At 38.0% G+C, this 20966-nt stretch overlaps 1 protein-coding gene across 10 annotated transcripts in view; it reads left to right on the top strand.

The window, feature by feature from the left end:
- rgs3a (regulator of G protein signaling 3a) overlaps positions 1–20966 on the top strand; it is a 142223-nt gene that overhangs the window by 113295 nt on the left and 7962 nt on the right. For 8 of the 10 annotated variants that reach the window (XM_008424364.3, XM_081613060.1, XM_008424367.3 and 5 more), the window contains one exon: positions 16182–16249. In XM_008424364.3, the coding sequence (XP_008422586.1) occupies positions 16182–16249 (68 nt within the window). Of the gene's footprint in view, positions 1–15797; positions 16003–16181; positions 16250–20244; positions 20387–20966 lie in introns of those variants that run through there. The other 2 variants (XM_008424375.3, XM_008424373.3) reach the window with 2 other exon arrangements.

Below are 20966 nucleotides of genomic sequence, written 5' to 3'. Positions count from 1 at the left end.
CAACCTTCTTTCTTGCACGATAAACTGAGTGAATAGCTCCCAATTGTAAAATTTGTTTGTTGGGAATTTCACAAATGCTCGACTTTTTGGATTGCACAAGCAACATTTGTTGCTATGTTTTATTTTTGTTGCAGGCATCCCTTCTCCTTTTTGTTTGTAATTTAGTGATTAAAAGTTATTTTTGCATAATAAAAGGGATCCTGTGCACATATGTGCACATATTTTGTTTTGAAAAGAAAGAGACTACTAGCCAATACAAAGCTATAACTAAAGAGTAAAATGAAAACTGCGTCAGTAGTTAGTTTATGAAGCATTAGGGAAAATTGAGAAACGGTAATATTTATGCAATTTTTAAGTGACCTGGTTTTCAATTTGTAGTTAAATGTGCCTTAAGAAGCAAGGTTTGGTTATAGGTAGTTTGGCTCACTACTGATATCAATCTTCACACATAGTAGAGGCAAGAGTTGGGTAATGCCAAAGCATTAAAAAAGCTCAGTCAGTTTCACCCAACAAATTTTCTGTCAATTCAATATTTCAATTGGAAGCTGACGGCAAATTTCATCTGTTCCATTTCTTTAGAATGGGCTTAAATTCAAATTTTAATTCAAGTTTAAGTTTTTCAGTGGAATCTGGACTGCGTTATTATTCATTCTCATTTTCAACTTCATCCCACTGACCATTTTAATTACTTTCCACCAAATCACACAGATATTTATACTTTGACATGCAGGTTTGAGTTAAATGCCTTGCCCAGTGGAGGAATAAAACTGAATTAACTTATTAGTTTGTTAATTTGATCTGGGTAAGTTATGGAGGAACCTAATAAAAACGTGTCTTTGGTCGTGTAATGTGCCACAAACTACTACTCACCTTATTTACTTCGAGCAAAATCCAAAAAGTCCATTTGATTCAAAGACCAAAAGAAGAAGGAAAAAAACAGAACAATATATGCTCTTGCAAATAGTAGTTTTATTGGTATTTTGTTTGGGCTCGGGTGAATGATTAATTTTTGTACCAACTTGTTTGGCTTTTGCGCAGTAGTCAAATACTAATAAAAAAGGCCTGAGCAACATCTGGACCTGCATCACTTCTAAATATTTTAGAACACAAACATACGTGAAAGCCGAGTACACGGAAATGAGCTCAGAACATCGTGTTTGGAATAATGTACCTTCAGAGAAGAGGTTGCCTTCTGTCACTATGACCTCTTCTAAACACCAAATTGCGATAAGCAGAATAAACACTCACGGGAACCTAAACATAGTTTTTTCGGCCTGATTCCAAAAATCTTCACGTTGGTTCTATCACGTCATCTGTTGGTGCCTGTGCTTCTCCCTGAGCAGACCCTTCCAGGACAAACTTATTAATCAGCTCTCTCCATTCCCCAAGCTTCAATACTCATAATTGTCTAATTTTAGCTAAATGGATGCAGTACGCACTGGTGCCTGTACTTGTTGATATCAGTTTAGAAACTCGTACCTCACATCGGCCTGGGCATGTGATCACATCTAAAAATAGTTAGTTTTTTTTTTTTACTGACTGAATTAGTCAAGAGGTTCAAGGAAAATCAAATGAAACACCAGCGAGTTGTTTTGAAGTGTTTTGCAGCCGTTTAAGGATAATAGATCCCACAAATAGTTGGACCTTTCTGAATTGACATGAATTAGTTGATATTATTGCAGGTAAATATGTTGAGTGTGTGTTAATTAACTTGTTTGGGATAAAAGGTCTTGAGAGGTCAGTTTTTTGCAGAAGGCAGCCGGATTGGATACATCCAGAGAAAATGCTAACTGACTAGCGAGTAAATATTTACCGTAGGGACCCGACAAATGTTCAGAGCAGGAAATGTAACATCTACTCACCAAAAGAGCTATTGACAACAAATGTCTCTGACTGTACTAAATGTAATGTTTTTGGTTTACATGTAAATCACTATTTTTAGTGATGCACATACAAATAGTGATGGCACATTTTTGGAGGGCAGTGTAACATAAGAGGTCCAGAAGAGATGATGTAGTCAGACAGAGCTTCACCATTCAGGCAGGAATGTGCATCAGAATGCCGTGAAATCAAAGATTATAAATCTGTAAGTGAACTGTTTATTAGCAGAAGGTTTCTGGACAGATTCCTATTGCTTTTGAGCCGCGTTCTCTCTCTTTTTTTTTTTTTTATCTGGACGCTGAAAAGGAAGGAGGAAGATTGTTATAGCTCTACCTATATGCATTTACACTTTACATACATTATATTGAATGCAAATTAATTGTTAAAATGCATGACAAAGTTATTTCACCCTTTGCAGCTCTCATACTGATTGTTGTTTTGGTTTTCTTTTTCCAACCTTTGCTTGAGCTCCATCATATTTCATCATAACACATAAATGCAGAAGCTACCAAATGTTTCCCTTTTTATATTGCTTATATCAGCCATGTCTAAAGTTGACTTTTGATTCACATAATAAGATTTTAAAATATCTACACTTCATACATACAAGGCATGTCACTTAATGGCTGGGTTCCTAGTTGCTTCCACTTTCTTATACCACTGAGAGTTGAACAAAGCAAATCTTACAAATGAGGTCTCTTTCACTTTTATAATACAGCATGTAACTGTAGAATTTAAAGCAACAAGCAAGTGCTAGTCACTAATGTAATCTGCATTTACAGCCAAAAGATGTAGTTACTCCCTCTTTTCCACCCTTAACTTGGAAACGAAGCACAACTTCACACAGCCAAGTTTACATTTTACATCCTCCTATTGTTCCACCCAGATTTCTGTTCCAGCTCCTGCTTCAGCTGCATCAACATTGAGACTATATGGCCAAAAGAATCTGAAATTGTTTGATATATATATATATATATATATATATATATATATATATATATATATATATATATATATATATATATATACACTGTACACGAGCCGTAAGGAAGGAGGCAGAGGACTAGTGAGTGTGAGAGCCACTGTCCAGGATGAAACATCCAAGATCCAAAAATACATCAAGGACAAAGCCTCAACAGACGATGTGCTCAGCGAATGTCTCAGGCAATGGGGAACAGAAGACAAGGTGCTGGAAGTACCATCATGGAAGGACAAGCCCCTACATGGGATGTACCACCGACAAATAACTGAAGTGGCTGATGTCAGGAAAACCTACCAATGGCTGGAGAAAGCTGGACTCGAGGACAGCACAGAGGCTCTCATCCTGGCTCCCCAGGAACAGGCCCTAAACACCAGAGCAATAGAAGCTCAGATCTACCACACCAGACAAGACCCAAGGTGTAGGTTGTGCAAGGAGGCCCCTGAGACAGTCCAGCACATAACAACAGGATGCAAGATGCTGGCAGGGAAAGCATACATGGAACGACATAACCAAGTGGCGGGCATAGAGTACAGGAATATCTGTGCAGAATATGGACTGGAAGCCCCGAGATCAAAGTGGGGAACACCCCCAAAAGTGGTGGAGAATGACCGAGCTAAGATCCTGTGGGACTTCCAGATCCAGACAGACAAGATGGTAATGGAGAACCAACCGGACATTGTGGTGGTGGATAAAGAACAGAGGAAAGCCGTTGTGGTGGATGTAGCAATACCAAGTGATTACAACATCAGGAAAAAGGAGCATGAGAAATTGGAGAAATACCAGGGCCTCAGGGAGGAACTGGAAAAGACCTGGAAGGTGAAGACCACAGTGGTGCCTGTGGTCATTGGGGCCCTCGGGGCAGTCACCCCCAAACTGGAGCAGTGGCTCAAACAGATCCCAGGAACAACATCAGACATCTCAGTCCAGAAATGTGCAGTTCTAGGCACAGCCAAGATACTGTGCAGAACCCTCAAGCTCCCAGGCCTCTGGTAGAGGACCCGAGCTCAGAGGATGAAACAGACCACCCGCGGAGGGTGAGAAGGGAATTTTATATATATATATATTTATTAGAGATGTGCCGATGAGGTTTTATCCTGCCTATTCCGATCACCCATGAGGGCCAATCACAGATATCAATCACATAATTATTATTTTTTTCATCATAAGCACTACCGGTTACATTATGTGAAAAAAGGAACCATAAATTCACCTCAATTTAGACAAAAACTTGTTTTTAATCATTTTTTTTCCAAGAAAAAAGCAAAACAGGCATTGTGCAAATTGTCCTGCTATCGGTAATACTATCTTCAACAGACTGAAAACATATGAAGGCTCTGAAGAGGCTAAATAATGCAAAGAGTCAAAATAAAACCTCTCAACATTGCCAAAGAAATCCAAGTATAAAACTTAACATTCAAAGGCAAATACAGGATCCATTACAATAAACAATTCAGAGTTACTGAATGAAAACTTCCTGATAGCATGGCGGCTAGCTGATTACTGCTAGTTCTGATTGGCTGTTTCTGACTGAGCGGAGTAATTATGCAGAGCAGGGAGGTGATTGATTATTTTTTCAGAGATTATCTGTCTCATGTTAGAACAGCGAAAGTTTCAACACGTATGTAAAATTTATTTTTTTTAAGTTATATGCTGCAGCTTTAAACAGAGGTTCGGTGTGAGAGTCAGGTGAGATGCAGGTGATCGGTTTCGGCACCAAGAGACTGTAATCGGCGATCACCGATCATACACAGTAATCAGCCAATTATGATTGGCGGCCAATCGATCGGCACACCTCTAATATATATATATATATATATATATATATTTAATTAGCAGAACTTGATTCAAATCTCAGACTATTGCTGAGCATTTACTCACAGAATATAAGGTTATAATCTCATAAGGATAAGATTTTAAAATGCATCTTCTGCCCTACATGTTTTTAGGAGATGTTGAGTCACCATCACCAAAATAAAGTCTGCATGAGAAAAAAATCTAAGGTTCCATGTACAGACACACCGACACTACCCAGTGCATAATGTTCTGAATATTAGAATAAAAATGCAGTTACATAACAAAACTGTTACTTTTTGAATATACTTTAGACAATTTATTTAAATAGAAACATATTTGCAAAGAATCACGGAGGAGCAGTTTTCTGAACTATTTTCTCCAATGCTTGCAGCTGGACATGTTGCTTTTATATTTTTTTTTTCGTCACCAAAATTACCTCTAGCTTTTCCCAGCTTTCAGCTGTCTGGCGCAGCATGTGTAACACAGTTTTGATTTTGGAAAATGTGAAATTATTTTCACATTTGAAATAATTTCACGTTTGATTTATATAAATATACATCTATATGTGTGTAGGGCAATTTCAAAAGCGTAATCCTTCATTTAAATGTGGCCAACCTGCATCAGCACACAGAGAGATTTTCTTTTTTAATGAATAATTTTATTTATTTTTTTTAGATTATCTCTACAAACTGTGTTTTAGAATTGGATGTATGTGCAGGCTCTGGTTTACAAACATTTATCACAGACAAATAGCTTTGCACGTGCAGCATGTGAGCTCACTTTCTCTAACATATCACCACAAGCTGCAGCTTGTGCTTTAATTACTATCATTTATCTGATGTAATTGCTCAGTCGTTTGTGATTAATTTACTGTTATTGGCTCGTTACCTATGAATGCTGGATTTGAGGAGGTGTGGGAATGTACTGCACTTTTCCCATTTACTGTATCCTCTATTTTGGTGCACCACATTGTCAATTAGCAATATTAGTGTACTTTGAAATCCATCCAAGAGTAAAACACGGTCCAGGTTTTGTCGTAATTGAAAAGAGAAGCACAGCAGTCAAATCTCGGACTGAACATTCAAATGTTCTTGGCTGAGGCACTGTAACAATACCCAAATTATTATGGAAAACTTGACATTCTCTAACAGTGCTGACATTTTAAAAAATTGGCAGTCGAACAGCAGCTGGATTTTTATTCTTCTTGCATGAATAGTAGAATAGAAATGCCGGAAAAGGACAATCTTGGCAAGTATTAAGCACAAAGGTTTAATAGTTTTAGTTATTTTGACTCTGAAAAATAATACAGCCAAGAATTATACACATAATTTCAGGAGTTCAGTCAATCAATCAGTTTTATACCCTCCCTCCCAAATATGAGTTTTGAAACAATTAAAAGCATCAACATATGCTCTGCGGCCCGCAAATTCTCTTTCAGATTATTCCACAGACGGGGGCCATAATACTGGAAAGAAGGCTCTCTCTGTCGTAAGTGTGTGTTCTGACTCTTAGACCTGTTAATAGTCCAGTACCAGAGGACCTTTGGGTCTGCAGGGGTTCGTAAGTTAATAGCAGCTCTGCAAGATGAGATGGCACAAGACCATTAAGACATTTAAAAACCCACTAACGGAATCTTAAAATCAATCCTGAGATGTACAGGGAGCCACTGCAACAATTTCAAAACAGGTGTAATACGAGCCCACCACTTAGTCTTGGTTAGCAAATGAGCAGCTGAGTTTTGCAACCGCTGAAGGCTGGACAGATTTTTCGTAGGTAGACCAAAAAGCAGGGCATTACAGAACTCTAAACGGCTAGAAATAAAAGCTTTAAAGTCTCGGTATTTGAAGAGGGTGAACTCCGGCTATGTGTTTTAGATGATAAAATCCTGTTTTTACTTAATGTTGGAAATGTGGAATAAAAGTAAGCCAAGCGTCAAGAAGAACATCTACTTTGCAGTAGTAGTAGTACTTCCAGTAGTTTCCATTTCCTCAGTGACCTTTGTATTGTACGTGCTGAAGTCGTTAGGCGAAGGACTGTCGACGGTGCCACTGGCACAAAACAGTACTCTCTTGACGTGCAGCAAATCCGAGAAATGATGCAGATGTGTTTTTAGCGCTTGTTGCCATAGCGGTGTTGTTGACTGACTCAGCAAATGGTAACATAAATGTTGATGCAGCAGATGGTTCTTTACATATACATTTGAACACTACGACTAAATGTTTAAAGATGTGTGATGCACCAGTCGCAGTAAACATGCGCTTTAGCAACTGCACATGACATATCTTAATGCGCAAGAAAATACCATCACAACACGATTTGGCTTTGCAGATGCAGTGAGTGTCTAGAAAATGATGCAATTAAAACGGTTTCAGAATTTATGTTGCTGAAAATGTCTGCAAGGAAGACTGCAGTTATAAAATACGAAGTTTACATATTTTATAGCTGTAACATAAATAATGATTGATCATGATTTTAAAGAGATCCAACGACCAAATAAGCTGTTACTTTTTATACATTTCTGATTTTGTAAAGCTGTGAGATGCCGATATACTTTCTGCATAAAATAAACAAAATCTTAAGTTGAACTTTTATATTAGATTTTTAAATAATTAGTTACATTTTAAGAAGCTTTAAGAAACATCTCTCCCATGGTTAAGCATTTATTATGTACTTCAAATTTCTGTAGGCACCACTGTTGCGCCTCAGGGATGGTGCATTCACAGATTGGTTTCAATTTCCGACCGGTTGATCACTTTTCACTGCTGATCATGCAGAAAATCATTCGATTTAGATCAACAATCTTTCCAAGCTCAGATCTCAGAAACTAAAGACTGCAATATATTTTAATTTTATAAAGTTGCTTCCACAATATTCAGCATTGTTTCTTCCAAAGGCGACACTTTGAAGGACTACTTGGAGGTTTTGTCTGAGGGCCTTGATGGTCTCAAATAAAAAACGAGGCTCATACAGTAAGATATGTACGAAGCACTTGTTGTGCTTCGTCTGAGTGCAGCCTAATAGGCCTGCATCAGCACATAACTCTACATGTTTGAAGTATAGACACGTGTAAGTGTTTGGCAGAAGCTGGACACAGAAATGCACTCTCACTTACACATCCCAGGAGGCCAGAGTTGGAGCGAGTGTTGATGAGAGCACACGTTCTGTCCTCTCAAGATGCGATCAAACAATCCTGAAGGTAGAGACATGCAAATAAAAGTTTGTCAAGCCGGAACAACCCTTTCCTGCCTCCCTCCCAGGAAATCAGAACAGACTGTTGCTCATGTAATCGCACACTGTTATGAATCTAACATCAAAGCATATCAATTTTAAGATGTTTTTGTAGTATATTTTAAAGCCTGACGTTTTTCTTCACTGAAGTTGCTCATAAAGGCCAACGACTTGTTTCTACTCTGTCGAATTTGTTCTGTAGCAGTTATACGACATTTTGCAACTTAAACTGAAGTGGCATTGTTAAAACAACGTACGCCTTTAAAGATTTCAAGGTTGTTTGGTATTACATAACCAACTTGATCGGAACTGAAACTTGTTCTAACGTCATCTGCCACAGCATTAATTACAGTAGATCCAGCTGCTAAGACTTTAATATTATGTTTTGGTATTTGAAAGGTAACTCTTAACTTTTTATCCGCTTTCAAATTGGAATGCTGTTGCCATGGCAGGGTAGATGCACACCTCAGGATTATCTGTTTGCAAAATTTGTTTAAGGTGGAACTGATGCTGGAATCCTGGGAATCTGAGGAATCTTTCAAGTCTGACTGCAGTTCACTTGTGCACACACATATCATGATTCTTATGTCCAGAATAAAGTTGTTTAGATGACATCTGTTTAAAAAAGATCACTCAGAAAACATTTTGGAAAGTATATTAGTGTTGTAAACTCAGAAATGTGTACACATCCACCACTGATGGAATAACGCAGGACGCAGAGGAATAAACACCAAACTCAAGTCGAGATGTTTCAGCTTTTTTTTATGTGCTTACGGAGAAAGAAATTAGTTTAAAGTTTGACGTCTTTGTGTAGTTTTGCTTTTGCAAACATTGACCTGTGTTCTTGCATCTCTTTACAGAAGTACATTAAAGGTCATCTGCTGGGCCGTAGATAACATTTTAATGGGTACCATTAGTTCTAGGGCTGAATAACCTGACACCTTTTTCTGGAGCAGTTTAGAGAAGTGACGTTGCACCTGCATTGTTCATGAATATCCTGCAGCATGGGAAATACTCTGGCAGGAAACGGCCATCTCCCTGTAGCTGATGAATAAGCAGGGAACAATTTATTGCAAAATACAGACTGTGCTATGTCTCTTTTTTTTGTATTAAAATCACATCTTGACTCACACACAAAAACAATGCAACTACTGGTTCTGGTAACAATACGTATTTGGATGTCAATCAGTATCGCCTCTAAGTAAATTTTTGGACATTGCAAACTATTATAGATACACCTGTTAAAAGTGAGGGTGTGTGGGGTTTGATGGCATTTGCTATGAATTATGAATTAATGCATGTGTGCACATTTTCAAGGACATACGCCCAGGCACAGTTACAAAACAATAATCCATGGACAGCTAAAAGTTTATTGTTCCCTGAAATTTCCTTGTATTTGTAAAGGAAGTTCAACAAAATATTTCCTGAAACCTTTTGAAACAATGGGGGAAGAAAATGTAACATGGCACTAGGGCAATTATGTAATCGTGTATGAAAGAAAATATTGAAGCAAAATACTTCAGGAATGTTTTCTTGAGGCTTTTGATATCAAAGATCTGTGGGAAAAATGTCAAGCACAAGGAAAACGCTCAAAGGCTCATCTTTAGGAATGCATTTTGCAAATCCATGTGAAAGATTTCAGGATAATTTAATATTTGTCTTTTGAGTTGTTGTGTGGTTTTCTTAAGGTCTTTGTATTTATTAGGTGTTTTTCAATATTTTTCAATATTTTTTTGTTGTATTATCTAGCTGGGATGAGTTGTCTATTTTTTTCATTGCTCAGCAGACTCCCTCAAGGACAAGAACAGGTCGAAAAGGAAAACTTTTGCTGTTTACTGTTACAAAAACACATATAAATGGGAAGTTATGATATTTCAAAATTCAACCTGTTATATTATTGAACAAATGTTAAAATTAGGCTGGTCTTTTTACCGGTTGTACATATTTTCACAGTACGCTACCTAGTGGAGTCATGCTTTTTCTTACATTTACCAAAGCTCTGTTACTTCAGAGTAGTTGAAACTAAAAATATATATTTTTCCACTGAAGTAGAGTTTACTTTGGATTTTTAAGTATTCTCATTTTCAGCAAGATGACGGAATTCAAAACAAAAAAATATTTTTCCTCACTACCTTAATTTTTCTCAGCTGGTTTAACGTCATGTTCATTGGCTGTGTATAATCTGGTTAGTGGTTATAACTGACTGCATGGAAAGATGATTAATTTAGTTGAATAACAAGAAAGAAAAGCATCTCTGAATCAATGCTTCTGATTGGCTGGCAGGGTCAATTCTTGCAAAATTGGAGGGTAAACTTTACCTATTTTAAACTATATATTGTAGATTGATTACACAAAATAAATTACTCCAGTTTTTTCTATTTTTTTATTTAAAGATCAATCAAATGTTATATTCCATAAAACAGTAAAAAAGGGTTTAAACTTATTTTCTGTACTTTATGCTTTATATTAAGATGAATTTAACATATTAAATGCTGTGGCATGACAGGCTGCTAACATACTGTATGTCTTACACTTACAATCAACACTGTCTGGTAACAGACTGTGACCAGGGCTCATGTTTGATTGCTGTTCCCTGTGAGGTCCAAGGCCTGAAAGTTGTCAAAATCTCTGTTGACAACATCATAGGCTTAGAAAACGGACAAAAAGATTGTACTACGCATCATTTGTTTTTATAATTTCGAACTTATGTCAAGTTTATTTATATTTTGACTATCTATCATCCCCACATTTACTGGTTCTCCTGGCAAAGATGTGTGAAATTGGAAAAAGATTATATTTCCCCCACTGGACACAGAGGGAAATTTCTCTTAGTAAAGAAATTTCCCTCTGAACACACAGAGTTTAAGTATCCTGTGTGAGGGAAGTGATTTATAAGTCAAAATTCTAGTTTCAGCTTCTATTTTGTTGTAACATAAAAATAACATTAGTCAGCACAACTTCAAATTGCAAGATGATGACACTGCAACCTGTGGAGACTAAGATATCCAGAGTTAATATTTCAGCATTGTGCAGTAACTCAACAACTTACCTTAGTTTTTGCTCATGGATAAATCACCTGTTAACCAGATGTCATTACATCAGTGTGAACATAGTTTGGCCCACCAACGCACACATCACACATGGCGGAGCCACACAATGACAGGAAACAGAGTTCTAACATGTAGCACCAAGCCATGGCCTCGCTAAAAGGGGAAGTAGATTGTCTGAGTTCCCGAAACATTGTTCAGACACCAGCTTGTAAAAAAAAACAAAAAAAAAACACAAACAAAGGAGCTGGGAAATGAAATGAAAGGAAAGAATGAAGCAACCTGAGAGAGCGGGTCGAGTTTAAATGCACACAGACACGGTTAATTAATGAAATTCTGAGGATTTAAGCTTCTGAGGGATTTTGAAGTTTGACTATAAAAGCTAAAACACACTATTAGCATTATTAGAGATGTATGCGTATAATCGTTATCGCGTTTCTGTAAGCAGAAATACACCAATAGGTTCCAGTGACACCTGTGCATGGAGCCAGTCAAAGTTTTATCTGCAAAACCTGTAACACTGTGTCAACATCTGCATGTCTAGTCTCCGGGGGGCCCCATCACCCTGTGGTCTTTGGCAAATTCTCTGCTCTCTAGTTGTCTTCATTCAGGCATGTAAAACACACACACACATACCAAAGTTATTTTTAGGACAGCCACTGTGTGGAAAGTCTCTTTTGTGTATTTGGGGCCAGGGTAGGATCAGACTAAGAGATCACATGGAAAGCTTGAAACTTTATAATTCATGTGAGCGTGACAATTTTGGGACTTTTGTTTTTAATTGTTTTTAAATGAGAGACTTTCACGTTGCTACATTCCAACTTCAGTAAGATGTGGTGCTGGAAGACTTGATCATTATTCAAAAGTTTTTTTGCACTGCTGCTCAGGTGATCTAGATGAAGATCTCAAAAAGAAAAAGAAATAAAAATTATGCTGCTAATTGTTTTATAAATGAAACAATTCAGTCAACTGGGGAAAAAAAAGATGACACCCAACTTTTTAATTTATTGGCACCACATAACTTACTAACTATAGTTTTGAACCAATGACAACGATTGATGGTGTGTCTGTAATAAACATACCATGACTGAATTATTTCTAAATGGCCAATTTTTTTCTGTCATTATATGCAAGAGAAGATTATAGTACTCTCTTTTTTTCTCTGACCTTCAGCTCTATAAATCTCAAGAAAACTTCAACCAGATACTTTCTCTGGTGTCTTGTTTAAAGACTCTTTTTTTATTTTTTAAACTGATTTAAAAGTATACTATTAACTTGTTCATGCCTAGCAACTGGTTATAGAAATATTTTAGCCACCTGTTGAATGTAAAGATGACCACCATATTAGCAATCCTACTTAGCCGATATTACATATTTCTTCATTTAAGAATCACTACATTAACACGTTTATAATACATCTTTATTTTTAGTCCTCATTAGTGCTGCGACTTTAATGCACTGAAACAATAAAAACAACAAATGCTATAAAACATAATGCATTTAATAGCACTGTGGAATGAAAAATCAAATATACTCTCTGAATTACAGTGTTTACGTGAGTAAACATCTGGTTGATCTATGAGTTCCGTGGCCTTCCCCCTCCTTTATGTGCTTAGCTGTTGTCAGGAGAACCGTGAAGTGGTGAGAGCAGCATGTAAGTGAAGTGGAGGGAGAACTGAAGATGGAGCCACCTGTGGCCCGACGTACGTCAGACGGCCTTTCTAAAAATATCAGATTTACGTAGCCGTTCCCTTGTGTCGTGATTCTGTTTCCTGCTAAAAGCTGATACTCATGTAAAGTAGGCAAGTCATATTTTTTTTTGTAGCCTATAATGATCCCTCTAAGGTATAATGCAATTGAAGTGGAGTATATTGCACATCCACTTCAATAAATAGGTATTAAAAGGAAGATGGAAGTCCACTTTTGTTCTGGATGAAGTTATGGTGATGCAATTTGTGTCTCACTGATATGATACATTTGTGTTTCCTGCACGTGTAGACAGGAAACATGTATTTTTTTATGTATTTGTTGTTCAGGTGTTATTAGGGATTTATTACCACAAAATTTGTTTTTTTATTACCCAATTTTTAGATTGACCTTCAAAATAAAAGTCCTGGATCAGATTATATAGAAAGTTGCTTCAAAAACCACTCATGTCTTGAAGGAACACCAATCACTACTTGCTGGGTAGTTTTTGGTTCTATGTATCTTATCTTTATTTAAACAACAAAAAAACAGCTTGACAAGCAATGCTAAACTGTGTTCAATGATACACATCCATCCATTTTCTTGCACCCTTGTTCCTTAGCGGGGTTCGGGAGGGTTGCTGGTGCCGATCTCCAGCTAACATTTCGGGCGAGAGGCGGGGTCACCCTGGACAGGTCGCCAGTCTGTCGCAGGGCAACACAGAGACACATAGGACAAACAACCATGCACACACACACTCACACCTAGGGGCAATTTGGAGAGGCCAATTAACCTGACAGTCATGTTTTTGGACTGTGGGAGGAAGCCGGAGTACCCGGAGAAAACCCACGCATGCACAGGGAGAACATACAAACTCCATGCAGAAAGACCCCAGGCTGGGAATCGAACCCAGAACCTTCTTGCTGCAAGGCAACAGCTCTACCAACTGCACCACTGTGCAGGCCCAATGATACACACATTCTTCAAAATTCTAAATTACATTAGCAATATCTTTGTTGTTTCTCTTTGGCAATTGGTTTGTCCCAGCTTGGATGCCTTCACTGACAGCTGTTTAGCACCTCTCCAAATGTGCTCAGCAGGTTCCAGACTTGTATGTGAAATATCTGTGACCGGATCAGACTACTGTTTATATGGCCTCGCAGATTTCATTTAGCTCAGAGCTAGTTGTTTTGTTAAGCACTAACTGACCTGACATGATGACAGATGTCTCCAAAAGGGGCAAAGTCTTTGTCTCTTTTTCGAAAAGGTTTGTGTTTGTGTTTCAGGAAGATGTCAGTCAGACTACCAGCCTTTCCTGTGAGCTTTATTCCTCTGAAGTGAAGAGTTGGATGTCACTCAGTGAATTCTTGCACGAAAAAAAAAAAATTAAATCATAACTGCTATTTGAAGTGGTTGCAGGTTTTGAAACACTTATTTATTTATTATGCAAATTGTACAACCACTCTAACACACTGCTACATAAGCACTTTTGTCCATGTTGGTAAGACATATTTTTATATACATGTGTAGAGATGCACTGATTAAAGATTCACACGGCTGACCTCATATTTTATAGTTCTGACCTGCTGTTAAAAGAATAAAATACCACAAAATATGTCTTCCTCCTTTTTGGACGTTTGTAGGAGACACAGAGAGAAAGGGGTGAGAGTTACACAGCTCTGTGGTTAAACTTACATTCAGATCCAATCACAGACACAAAGACAGACTTGATCAATTCAAATGCTCCTTTCAACTTACTTCCTTTAATATTCAAACAGGGCTAAGTAACTGCTCTGCTATAAGCAGTTTCAGTTCTGTTTCAGAAACTGGTGAAAACATTAAGATAAACTAAATAATACGTGAGAAATAATGAGTAAAGGTTTTATTGTGTAAAAGTAGTGTTAAGTATAAACAAGTATATTAGCTTTAATTAATTCAGCGTACTTTTTAATTTAAAACTTTGTAGGGAATTGATCATCAGTAACGGCTATAAGTAGCTGTTAACTTTAGCATCTAGCATCTTAATCCATTAAGATGCTAAAGGTTCATCAAAACCCTTTACTTTAGGCTATTCAGAAGTCCTGCTGTACGCTATAACATTGTGAAGCTGATTTATGCAGAGTGATTGATGGGTGTACAATACTGTGAATGTGAAGTCATGAGGCTCAGCATTATTTTTCAAATGCATTAGACCATAATACAATGAGCCCATTCTGACAGCATGCAAACCCTACTAGGTCTACCATCCCACACATGCATTCACAATCAAATGCTAGCAACAGATTGCTTGGACTGCGGTACATGGTTGCCTCTAAAATTGGGATAATAGACAAATTCCATCTTTTGTTGTGCTTTAGTTATAACTGTGATGCGTTCAAAAGCGATTTAATCAAACTTTGGAAGATGGACATGTTATCTTACAAGAATGAGTCCCATTTTCATGATCATTTCATTTTAGGTAAAATAGTATTTATGTTTTGCAATTCTTTGGGTATCAGTGATTTGTGGAAAACAATTCACTATAAAAATTTCCAGACTATAGGAGGACTTGAAAATGACATGGTTTCCAGAAATTACTGAAAGCAGCAGGAAAAGTTTTAAGTTAGGAATTTGGTAGGAATATCTCAAATAATTAAGGGGGTTTTATATTTGTAGCAATCTTTGGTAATAACTGTAGATGTCTTGTTGCATTTTTAGGTAAAGTTGAGATTTTTCTTTTTTAAATTCTGCTCCAACTTCAAACTTTACAGTTAGTTTTAAGGCCAGAAGGAAGACAAAACAGCTTGAGGCCTGCCAACATGCTCTCACCGTCCTCAAGGTTGGAACACAAATTGGTTCCCATAGAGGTAGAAAATACCAACTATGTGTTAGCAGCCATAGCCAGTATCTAGCTCAGATTCAACTGCATGGTCCAGTAATACAATGGCTCATTATTTAGAGTCTCACACACACAGAAACACACGCGCACACACGCACACACACACACACACACACACACACACACACACACACACAATGGGGCAGCTTCAGGCCATCAGATTAGTGAGGACTGACCCTTTCCCCACTCTGAAACGACTTCCCTTTTCTTCTTGACCAATCAAAACACTGGCCTGGCAGAAAGTGTAATGTGAAACCAGGGGTCCCAGTTCAACACTTTAAACCTTGGCCACAGCTGGAGGGCCACCAGAAACAACAGCTGTGGTCCTTCACACTCTCTCATTCTCTCTCAATTTCCTTCCTTTGCTATACACTGTTTATAACCGCCAGCCCCTGCCTTCTCGCATGGTTTAATTGAGCAAGATACAGCCGTGCACCTCTACAGAGCTTTGTGGGATTTACAATGTGGACTACTGCTGTGGGCCAGCCATTTTTGTCGGCTTTGCTGTACGTGTGTCACACTTCGTCTATCTCAACTAGACACGCTGTGGATTTACAAGCTTAAAAGCCAACTAGGTTGCATGTAGGAGCTTGTCAAAATATCCAGCAGGAGCCTACCAAGGGCCCCCCATTTCAAGTGTGGACGGTGGATGACGGAGTGTGTCTTCTCTTTCCTCTCCCCTTAGCTGAGCGCCGGATCCCCCTGCAGCTGTGAGGTCAGCCCTAACGGCACAAAGAAGAAGTCCAAGAACCTGTAAGTCCTCTTTTTACAACCCCTGAAATCAACTTTTATAGAAGTGTCTTAATACATAAGTTATGAGGACGAGACTGGGTATAGCAGTTCAGCAGTGTGGATATAGCTCACTGTTAAGGAATTAGCCTTTAATGCTAAGGAAATTTGAAGTGAGTCTCTTGCAGTTGAAACATCAGCACCTTCTCCAGCATTGTATTAGTTTGGGTGAGAAGAGTTCATTGCACTGTCACTCTGAAGAACATTTTTAAGCCTAAACTGAATTAAAGACTATTTTGGACTCGTGTAGAAATATTCACAAACTCTTAACAACCTCTTAACAGGTAAATCTGCTAAGGATTGGTAAAGGCATGTTTGTGTCCGACATTCTCAGAGGTGTGAGAAATGTTTGTGTATTTTCCGGTGTGTCAACACCTCTGGGATTCATCAGATATGGATATGGTTATGATCCATTATTTAAATGTATTTATAGACTATAAAGCAGGGGCTGTCCGCAGGCCTGCTAGCTGAGTTTTGTTCTTCCTGTCATGTTGTTTTTGTGCTGTTTAGTTAAACAGCAGATTAAGCGATTAAAATTCCAGTGCTTTATTTTATACCGGTAGTCTAGACTGTGTTTTTAAACCAACAGTTTGCAGTGTTATAACTTAGTTTAAAAATTGGTTTCAGGGATAAATAAATGACATGTAAAATGTCAGATTTGTTTTAAAATATTTAATATGTCCACGAGTAATGATTTTGTTCATGTAGATGATAAAGATGATTTTAATCATAATATAAGGAAATAAATGATGCAAAGCAGGAAAAGAGTTTTGTGTTTCATCCTCTGGGTATATGCTGGAAAGTAAGTCAGGTGTTAATGCCTGACAAGCAGCAGATAAAGATTCATCTTCAAGTTGGCTTCATTGAGAAAATCTATAATCAAATCAAAAGCCACAAGTCTTGAGCAGAGTTTCAAAAATGATTCCATGGATAGATTACTTCCTTTTAAGTTTTTAGATACGAGATGGATCAAACGGTGCCTTGTATTCTTCATACACCTTCAACTTAGTTTTTACATTTTGTCCTATTCACTCACAGCCAACAGCCCTAGACAGTATGTTTATTTTCACTTACAGTTGCAAAGCTTTGCAAATGTACAGCCCAGAACTTTGTCAATTGTTCTTTGCAAGGTGGCTCTTGTTTGGTCAGACTGAATTGAAAGGATGTGTAAATGCCAAGTTTTAAGCCTTGCCACAGATTCTCGACTGGATTTAGGCCTGGACTGTGATTGTGATATTATTAAGCCATATTAAGCCACCCTATTATTAAATCTCCCTATTTAATAATAGGGTGATTTGTAAAGGCAACTGTTCCGACTAGGTTTTATTTGGGGTATCACGAAATTGGCTTGATGCAAATATACACCTCACAATTGTGTATTACTTTTATTGGTCTATCACATAAAATCCCTCCAAAACACATCTAGCTTTGTGTCTGCAACACACAATTCATGAAGGTGCATAAAGACCTTGACTTTGTCGATCTAAACTCGGGAGCAGTAAACACTTATTGACAGAAAATGTCAGGCAGCTTCATGGATCAACAGGCGTGTTAGACTGCGTACACATTCTTATCACGGAGCAGCCTATACTTCCTTCCTTGCTGCAGTTCTATATGCTGAACGGTGTTTTTGTTTTTTTACAAATATCCGATGAGTTATCCAGGTGCAAGAGCCATTACCTTTAAGGGTTCACCTCTACAATGTTTGACGAGAGGCCTCTGCTCTGCACAGTTGCAACTTCAATGACAGCTGCATAAAGGAGAATAGTTTATCTTTAGTTGATGAAAAGTAAATCCCTCTTCTGTCATCGTGAATCAATAAACTGAGCAATAAACAAAGCTTCTCATGCATAGTGGACTTTGTATGTTAGTACAACTGTCCTTGTGCCCAATCAACTGAAAATTTTTTATTGGATTTGTGTAATTTTAAAGTTGTATCAAAATATATATATATATATTTTTTACATATTTGTGAAAATATGTTTATCGTTACAGGAAAACTGTTTATTCTCCATCACCAATAGCCATGATAACTAGCACAAGCATCCACAATAAACTCTGGTGTGGAGAAGTAGCTGTAGCATAGCAGAGAGCAAGGTGGAGGGTGTGAGCAATGAGGAAAGTCTTAGCAGCGTCAGTCACGCTTGTCAGGAAAGAGTGGGATTTTTAACAAGTATGTAAGAATGATAGTTTAAAAGTTACTTACTGCAGCTTTGAACTGTTTCCTGATATTTTTTCTCATCTGGCTTGTCTGAAAGCCACCAGTTTTATCTGCTCATTCACAGGAAAGTCACACAAATATACATGCCCTGGACACAATATCTTTCAGTGTGATTCAGAGGAATACAAATTCAATATCTTGCTGCTATAGATTGAAATCTTAGGCTTCCCAGCCACGCATGAAGGAAATGAAATTATTTCCTCCAGATGTTGAAGGCTGATAGGTAACATACAGAAAGAGCTATGGGAGGCAAGAGATGTACGTCAGTGTGTTGAAGAAATATATCTGCAGCTGTAAAATCTGTTAGAGCTATTTATAAGTTCAGACTCTGCTCTCTAACTGCTGGCCAAAATCATTTGTGCACTATCTCTATCCACTAAAGATTTCTTCTCATCGCATTTTCACTAATAATTTGCAGTTTGTGGTTTTCATGCAGGCTTCAAATCCAGTTCACATTGAAAGTCGGCAGCTTAGAATCAGTTTCCACTGCCGTGCATATGTAAAAAAATTAAAAAAAAAACTTTCAGAAAGAAGCAAAATGATCTCTTGGATAATGAAAATAGTCTCAGTCGGCTGGTATGGGGCAACTTTAAAATTCATCAAGCCATGGTGTTAGAACACACTGACTATGACGCAAAGGGAAAAAATGTTTGGCGATTTGCTGGAAGACGTCTGATCCAGAGTAGCTCCAAGTCACAACTTACTGACCTGTAAGGATCTGCTGCTAACATCGTGGTGTTAGATACCGCAGGGCATCTACGGAGGTCTTGAAGCGTACAAGTCTTGGTCAGCCAGTGTTGTTTTCACGACCTGTGAAGGACCAACAGCATCTTAGGAAGTCGATATGTTTTTTGCTCATCTGTGGAAAAATACAAGTGCTCCAACTACTTTAAATGGCTGCTTTTATTTGAAATTGCGTTCATTCAGTTTTTCAAATCAGCTTTTCTCAAAATAACCAATTAATTCAAGCTTAACGGCTGCTTAAAAGTTAAACTACGTGTTTATGCAGCAGTTGAAGCAGTTGAATCTGTATTTGTACCAAGTAAAGATTCTAAGACAAAGGTATTTTCCAGATGTTATTTGCTTGTGACTACAACTGCACAATATATAGAATCCCAATCACCACTGCAGCATCAAAATGTGCAAAAATGCAATTTAGGCAAGTGGATAGAATTTCTGAACATTAGTTTCAATTTTTTGTAGTTTTTACAAAATGCTGAAACCCACAGAAACGAATGGGAAAGCGTAAAGAATCTAGTTTAATCACACTCTATACCATTATATATGCACCAATGATGTTGCAATTTTTTGTTTTACTAACTCCAAAATTCTGAACTATCCCTTTAAGATGTTTTTGAGAGGGTTTTTTTTATTCGGGTTATCTCGAATCACACTAGTCTGATTTCACTTATTTTACAGTCCTATGCAAGCTCACCACCACAACATACTTGCCAACATCAAAATATTTGCCTACTGTAAGAGAGATGATATATATTATAGTCAGCAGGTTTAAAAGGGCTCTACCACTTGTTTGCTGTACTGGTCAGTGAAACAGATCATTACATTAGTCGAGCTTTGTTGGAGGGACAAACTTTATCTCAGCTTAAAAAAAAACAACAACTCTTCAGACCCCAAGTAGAAGGAATCCATCTCCCTAGCGCTGCCTGTGGATTGGGTGAGCCCAGGGTCCGCCTTCTCCAGACCCCCTGAACTATATAAAGCTCCAGCAGAGCCTCTCGGGGGTGAGAGGAATGTGATTGCCAAACAAATCCCTAGGTCCTGACCGCTGCCACTCCTGACATATGCTTACATGCAGCTGCGTTCATGCCAGAGCCAATGTTTCACACCATGGTCGACTTCTCAGAGAAATACCTGGAAAGGTAAGAGCAGGACTGTGGATTTTTCTCTCCAGGTTGAGTGACGAAGGATTTACTTGATGTCCTGCTGGACCGGCCGCTCTTAGGGTGGTATGCAGGCTGCTTGACCCCTACTTGGATTTCATTTGACAGTCTCAGTGAGGAAGACGGAGCCCCCTTGAGAATGAGGTGCTGGAACTATTTTGGAGGAAGTGGCTTTAACTTTAACTTGATGGCTGTCCCTTTTTCCTCTTATAGCCAACCTGGATTTCAGGAAGAGGACTGCTCATGTGGTCTTTGCAGCCAGAACAGTGGCTTTGCTCAGAAGTAGAGTAGTAGAGTTATTTTTAGGGTCTCGATTGACGGAAATTGCCATTGTAGCGGTGCTATATTTAAGGAGTAAATTTGGGGCAGTTTCCTTTTTTTCATTTTCTTTCCAGGAATATGGCAAAGTGATTCTCTTGGCTACAAAGCACTGTGTACGTTTTTCTTTTTCTTGGGTTTTGTGGTTTGAAATTGTGTATTTTGTAGTAATTTCAGAGCTGTTTGTTGCTAGATCTTTTAAATAGATACTAACTTGTTTATTTATTGCATAAAGTCAGAG

This window comes from Poecilia reticulata, chromosome 12, assembly GCF_904066995.2.
Source record: "Poecilia reticulata chromosome 12, P_reticulata-male-v2, whole genome shotgun sequence".
NCBI lineage: Eukaryota > Metazoa > Chordata > Actinopteri > Cyprinodontiformes > Poeciliidae > Poecilia > Poecilia reticulata.
Note: the sequence above shows the minus strand (reverse complement) of the source record. Positions and strands in the feature narration are given on the sequence as shown.